The sequence below is a fragment of the Centrocercus urophasianus genome, unplaced genomic scaffold (assembly GCF_019232065.1).
Source record: "Centrocercus urophasianus isolate 14NV4802_14NV808 unplaced genomic scaffold, USGS_Curo_1.0 seq_32, whole genome shotgun sequence".
In the NCBI taxonomy this organism is placed as follows: Eukaryota; Metazoa; Chordata; class Aves; order Galliformes; family Phasianidae; genus Centrocercus; species Centrocercus urophasianus.
The window spans coordinates 8096104-8103488 of NW_024884889.1; the positions used below are offsets into that span (position 1 = coordinate 8096104).

Sequence of the window (7385 nt, forward strand, 5' to 3'; positions counted from 1 at the left end):
ACATACTATCTCACTTCCCTACATTTTTGGGGTTTGGTGTTCGTTTTGTTTTGGGTTTTTTTTTTGGGGGGGCTGTTATTTAATAAGACATGAAGTCTGAATGACTATTCAAACAGAAAAGGCTACCAGAAGTTTCCCAATCAACTACAGAACAAGTAAAATACAGATAGAGACACGAATATCCTTAAAAAATAAGGCAAAAACATGAAATCTTTTTATCCAGAAAAATATTACCATAGAAAAACTCCTTTGCTTTATCAGTGATTAAAAAAGGCACTTTTTTCTTTCCCCTGGGACCACTGAAACATTTGAAGTTGATCTTTTTCCTCTAGTGTTTCAATGATATATATATACCGCTCATTATTGTTAGTCAGAATCCTTCAGAACTGCTGAAAACCAGATATTAAATCACTTTTATTCAGGCCAGACAATGGAGAGGCACACAAAGGAATATATCTACAGATATACGTGCATAACACAGCTGAACGGAGACTAAACAGCTTATTCTCAACTGCGAAAACAAAGCCGTAAGAAAAGCTCTGCGACAGAGCTCCTCTCTCTCCTCGCTTTCAAGAGAAGTGCAGAACTCCCCGAAGTTCAGAAGCAGCAAAGTGGAGCACCACTTCCATTTTGAGACTTTCTAAAATGCATCCTTTCACACAAAATATATCCAGCAAATTAAATCTGCAACGCTGGCGGCAGTGAGCGGCGTGCAGGCCAGGCTGCCTCTCACAAAGGCTCTTTGTGGAGCTATCTTTCTGCCAGCGCTCCTTTTGAATTCCCAAACAATACCTTGCAAAAATTAGATCTCCTACTGTGGGAAAGTTCCCAAGACACAAGCCAAAATACATTTTCTCATGAAGCTCTCCATGAGGAAGTCGGAATTCTTGCACCATCCGTTCAGTGTACATATGGTTGTTCTCGAAACACAGCAATCGATCAAGTAGCAGCATCTTGATTTAAGGAAAAAAAAAACCATCAAAATCAAATTGGGGATTCATCAGAATGAATTAGTAGCTATCACCTGTTAATAATTTGAGTAAGAATAAAGACTTTTATTTTTTTCAGTTCCAGAACTTTAAAAGGAGCTGTTTTTTAAAACACCTTACAGCAATTACAGTGGAGATTAGCTATAATACAACACATCTTCTGAGAAAACATTTTAATCTTTTTTCTCCTCTCCTCCTGTCATGGTTTTATGATTTTTGGTCATCAGTACAGGTACAAAGTGTGAATAACCTGACAGACCGTGGAACAACGTCCCTCCCTCCTGAGAGGGAAAACATGATTTTGGGCAAATACTTGCACCCTACTTATCTGTTGCTGCTTCTATGGCAAGAACAAACTAAGCCCCTTCTGCCTCTGCTGCTGAACTGTTAGGTTTGCTTCTAACCAGCTTCAGCATTCATTGTGCCCACTGCTACAGTTACATTGGGAATTTCCAAGTTCAAGTTCCCAGTTGGGTTGGATTTGTACAGCTACCCCAGCCACGACCTGCTGATGCAATGAGAGAGCAGGCACGTGTTCAGGATAAGGCTTCAAATCAGCTGTTTCTGCTCTGCAGATAAAGGTGCTCTCACTGCAACCAGGGTTCTGCAGGCAGTGGCAAAGCTCAGTGCTGCACAGCACAGAAATCTGCACGTGCACAGAGCAATGGCACTGCTATGGGGGAGGATTAATGAAAAAAATTGAAAATTCAAACTTCTACATTCTTATCATCGCCAAAACTTAGCAACAAAGCTGTGAACACCTATGGAAAATTCCTTCAAAAAGGCCTGGAAATAAAGGGATTTTCTGCAAGAACGTGCAGCCAACTGAGCAGTGCATTACAACACAAGTCTTCAGCTTCAGGAAGCGCATGGAAATTTATGGTGGAAGTTCTGAATCAGACATTCCTGAACTTTTCTGACAGCCCGAGATGAGTGAGGTCGCAGGAAAGAATGCAACTGGGCAAGGGCTTGCAGTTCGGGTTACCAGGCACAAGAAGGCCCACGGGCAGAGTTGTTTGTTCAGTAGGATATTCTGTCACAAAATATTCTGTAGCTCAAGGGTAAGCAGCAAGAGAAAAAGTGCACTTCTACTTCAGAGGGATTCCCTAACTTACTTCCCTACTGAAAACATCACTTGCTCTGTCAGGTAAAGGCCTCGCTTCTTTTCACTTCGTTTTTCACATTCTCCCAATTACAGGCTGAAATGTGACAAGAAAAATAACTACAGCCAAGGCACATCTGTGTCCTAACTTCTTCCCGCTATCTGCAACCATCTTCCTAGTTATGGAAGAATCACAGAACATCCCAAGATGAAAGGGATCCCCAAGGGTCATCAAGTCCAGCCCTGTCTTCATACAGACCACCCAAAACCCAAACCTTACGCCCAACAACGGTATCAAGAGCAGTATCCAAATAGCCATTGAACTCCAGCAGCTTGGGGCCATGCCCGCTGCCCTGGGCAGCCCGTTCCATGCCCACCACCTTCAGCTGAAGAACTTATTCCTAACCCCTAGCTGCCCCTGCCCTGACAAGGCTCCACGCCATTCCCTTGGGCCCTGTTGCTGTCACAGACTGCTGCCCTCAGTGCTGCACCCGCAATCAGCTCTCCCCTCAGCTCCTCTGCCCTAGGCTGAAGACATCAAAGTGATTTAGGTTCAGACCCAGACAGTGCCACTTCAGACACCATTCTGAGGATGCTAACAAATATCCCCTCTTGCATTCAGCACATTCACACACATGAAACTTGAATCTATCCCCCTGCATCGGACTCGCACATGGAGCACTTATCTGCTGTGACCCCATTGTTCATTTGCTAAGAGACCATTACAGTAAGGAGGAAATGTCCATTTCTGGCTTATCTTCATACTGCACACAAACACACTGTCGGAGGCTACAAGTTAAAAATAACGCCACTGAAGAACAAGTTGAAAGATTATCTGGAAAAAGCCAAGGTACATCCTATAATTAAACCATTGTTCCTCCCAGGCACTGGAAGTGGGAACATCTGCCCAGCAGTGGCATCCTGCTCTGGTGCCTTCTGACACATGACAACATGCCAGCACTGAGCCCAGGGCACCAGCAGAGCTTCCCTCGCCTGCTGGTGCCATCATCCCCCTGTGGCTTCTTACTGCCGGACCAAAGCACATCAACTGCTTCCAGAAGGAAACTTGAAGCACCAAAAGTATATCTAAAGCATACATACACTGAAACTGCCCTTCCTGCAGACGTCAATGTGCAGCATGCCAACAGTGAGCCAGTATGTGGAGCTTCTGAGGTAGGGAGCTCCTCGCGTACCACGCCATGCAACTGAGCTGCTAGGGCAGAGTGGGATTAGTGCTGGTTCTCCTATTGCAAAGCAAAAGGAGCCCTGTTTTGGGTTTGTGGGTTTTTTTTAGGTTAAACTCCTCCAGAACAGAACTGCATGCTCTCTGAGGTGGTCTACGAAGCTAATAGCAAATGGTTTTGATAGGACTGAAATTTTATAGCTTTAATATGACATTTGGAGGGAAAAAAAAAAACTAGACTGTTACTAGTCACAGCTCAAGGGCATAAAACCATTTGTAATTTATGAACATTTAGAATTTAGATTCCCCAAAGTAGTTAAATTAACTTTGCAGCTCAAGTCTTCGAAGAGAAAATGAATAGTTTAATAAAGCAGTTAAAGAGGAAAGCTCTGTTACACAACAGACATGCTGAAGTGCAGGCTAGGTACGTTTCCATTTTGTCTTCATTTAGGGTTCTAGTCAATGGAGTGTTGAGCTGTAATATGTAGAACACAAAGAAACTTTTAAACATGGACACACAGAAGACGTATGGTGCTAGAACTTCCCAAAGCAGGTGCAGAATTGTTTGCCTTTCAAAAACAAAAAAAAGCCCTCTCCAATCATCACCAATGAGGTTTTTGCACTACATGTGCTCATGCAGTTTAGTTTGCTTTCTCCAACGGATTACACCAGCTCCAATAGTCACTGAAGCCGTACCTACACCTGAGTGCTCACTGTGCTGCTGTCACTCCGCTCTTTGCTGTGAGCCTGTGGTGAAGACGCTTCACTAAATTGGTGCAGGGCAGAGTAGTAACGTCAGATGCAAATTCACATCTCCCTAATTTGGGAGAAGCTGAGCCCAATGAGTTGGTTAACACGAGCAGGCAGCTAACACGATACTAACACTGCTGTCATGTTATTTCCTGTACTGACATGAAGACGATAAATATATTTTCTCTTCCCAACACTCTGTCAGCTCCCAATGACTTGGCCTAATGAGTTCCCAAAAGCTAAAAATAAGCATCTCCAGTAGACAGCCGGAGAAACAAAAACATAGGCAGAGGAAAACAGGGACAGAAAAGTCACTTTCAGGGAACAAGAAAAAACAAGGTCCCTTGTGTCTTCATACAGAAACAACTTCTGTTTGTTTGCTTTTAATTTCACTTGATAAATGCATTACAGAGATATCTGCATTACAGAGATATCGCTCATAGCTACATTTCTTTCAGATTCCAATAGCACTGTAAGATAAAACTGAGACTACTTCCAGAGTGGAAAACAAACACTACAGACTGGTCAACAGCATGACTGCGGACAGTGGGTCTGATGGAGCAGAGGGCCCTCTCCCCACCATATCACTCCCACCAGCAGCACTGGAAAAGCACGCCTGAACCCCAGCTCCTAGCACCCCCAGTGCTCGAACAGGCTGCCCAAAGAAATTACAGATGCCCCACCCCCCGTGTGCAGCCTGATCTGGTGGGTGGCAGCCCTACTCACAGCAGGGGGTTGGAGTTCCATATCTTTAAGGTTTCTCCCAACCTAAGCCATACTGTGATTCTGATGACACACTCTATTTCCCACCAGCCTGGTCTATTTGTGGCTTATTTTGGCCAGTCAGCTCTGTGGATTTCAGGGTGGGTTTCTTTTCCTGTGGCAAATGGCACAGCACGCTTTCAGTCTGCTGATTCTTGAAGTTTTAGCACATTAATGCAGCCCTGGTGTTCCCAATTTAGCTCTGTGCCCTTCACACTGGCTTTATCCCTGCTTTCCAGCTGATTTCCTCACTGCACCAGTTCCTACTTGTTCACTGCTCTTTTCAGCCACCCCTTGCAGAGAGCACAGCCTGGCAGGGCCAAGGCTCCAGCCTCACCTGGCACAGGCTCACAGCTGTCACGGGGAAGGGCTGGCTCCCCGCGCTCAGCCTGGTGGCCCCACGACCTGACTGACTGGTTCCTGAGCAACTGGTGGTGTCACTCCCCACCGGCAGCAGGCCACCACTCCACAACCACCTCTGGGACGAGCACCAACCCAAGGCTCCCACCCTGCAACTGTCCCAATGCAAGGGCCCAGCTGCCAGAGCGCCACACTTCCAGCAGGCACCAACGGATCCCTCCTGCACTGAGCTAAGGGACATTTAGAAAGGTCAATCAAGGACAAAGGAACCACTTGAGCTCCCAAAAAAAAAAAAAAAAACCCACATTCCAGAAGTAGGCTAAAAAAAATAAGGGGGAGACTAGAAGATGCGTAAAGAAGACAGGTTAACGTAATGTCCATACGGCTAGCGTGTTTTTCCATGGGAGCTTTTGTTTTCTCACACATATTCCACCAGCACAGGGATAAAAATAACACGACCACAATGACGTCTCTCTAGCAAGAGGAATGACTTATGGATGCAGGCCGAAAGTTAAGGTTTCCTCTTTGCCCCCAATTTGAAACCGTTGCCAGCCAATCAGAGACTCGCCAAAATGATCAGTAAAAACATCCCTTCCTAAAAACCGGAGTGCAACGGGCTCCCAGGGCGCGGGGAAAATAGGGCAGATGGCACCGCAACTCGCGGCAAAGTAACTCCGCTAGCCTCGGTGCACGGCGACGGGGGGATCGGCGCAAAGCTCATTAGCCCGCAGACAGCTGGCAACGGCACCCGTCCGGGAGCAGCGGGAGCTCACGGCGGGGTGCTGGCTTCCCGGCTCGCCCCGGCAGCGCCCGTCTCCCACTATGGGGCTCAGCATCGACTCCCGCCCCGCCGGAAACCCCCCCTGGTGCCCCAAACTGGGCAGCGGGAAGAAACTTGCACGCCTTCTCCTCTCCCCTCCGCTCCGTTCCGCTCCCCAGCTACAGACCCGCGCCCCAACACCCTCGTCCGCCAGCGGGCCCCCCGCCCGCCTCCACGCCCGCCCGGGGAAGGGGCCGCCTACCTGGGGGCTCCGCTCCGCCGGGTTCTTCATCACCGCCTGGCGGAAGCTATTATCCACGTAGGACGCCATCGCGCCTCGCTCCGCCGGCGCGGCGGCCGCTCCCGCCTGGCTCGGAAGGGCGGGACGGCAGAGGGGAGGAGGGCCGGCAGCGGCCTGGAGCGGCGGTCCGGGGCGAGCGGAGGGAGGCGGCGCGGGGACCCCGGCGGCGCTTCGGCTCAGCAGCGCCGCCGCCCGGATTTAGGCCGCGGCCGAGCCCCGGAGGCGCGGGGGCTCCCGGCGGGCCGGAGGCGCCCGGCGGAGGCGGCTGCGCGCTCCCGCTCTACCCGGCGCTGCGCCTCCCGCCGGCTCGCTCCGCCGCATCCCCACGGGCACCTCCGCCGCCTCCCATCCGAGCTGCTAGGGGCTCCGCGCCCGTCTCGGCGACGGGGAAGTTGCTGGCTCGGGGAGGCGGGGCCGAGGCGGGGCGGAGCGGGGCGGGGCGGGGCGGACCGCGGGGGGCCGCGGGCGGCGGGGGGCTGCAGCGTCCGCTTTGTGCGTGCTGCCGGTCCCGGCAACGACGGGTGTAGCCGTGTGCTGTCCCAGACAAACAGCTCCTGAGCGCAGCTGGCGGGGTCGGCGCCCGGGCCCAAGCTGGATTGCGCCGAAACAGGGCTGAGCTCAGCCCGGCTGCACGCCAGTCAGCCTGGGAAGCCAGCCCCGAGAGTCCACGTCCGTCGTTTGAGAGGCTGAAATCCTAAAAAGGAGGGCTCGATAGTCCCGAGGGATGTGCGGCACGAGAGCCGACGTTCTTCCAAGAGGCGTCTGGGTGAGGCGGACAGCAGCTTTGGCGGGGCCACCTGTTGCCATTCCTCCCATCACAGAATCACAGAATGGCCAGGGTTGGAAGGGACCTCAGGGATCATGAAGCTCCAACCCCCTGCCACAGGCAGGGCCACCAACCTCCACATTTAATACCAGCCCAGGCTGCCCAGGGCCCCATCCAACCTGGCCTTGAACACCTCCAGGAATGGACGGGGCTCCCGTTAGGTACTGCAGGCTGCAATGAGGTCACCCAGCAGCCTTCTTTTCTCCATGCTGAACAAGCCCAGCTCCCTCAGCCTGTCTTCGTAGGGGAGGTGCTCCAGCCCTCTGATCATCTTTGTGGCTCCTCTGGACCCTCTCCAACAGCTTCCTTTCTTTCTTGTAATGGGGGCTCCAGACCTGGACGCAGTACTGCA

At 50.8% G+C, this 7385-nt stretch overlaps 1 protein-coding gene across 1 annotated transcript in view; it reads right to left on the reverse strand.

The window, feature by feature from the left end:
- RAPGEF2 (Rap guanine nucleotide exchange factor 2) overlaps positions 1-6281 on the reverse strand; it is a 160618-nt gene extending 154337 nt beyond the window's left edge. The window contains exon 1 of the mRNA XM_042829793.1: positions 6169-6281. Coding sequence (XP_042685727.1) covers positions 6169-6237 — 69 coding nt within the window. The 5' untranslated portion in view covers positions 6238-6281. The remainder of the gene's footprint in view (positions 1-6168) is intronic.
- Positions 6282-7385: the final 1104 nt, after the last annotated feature.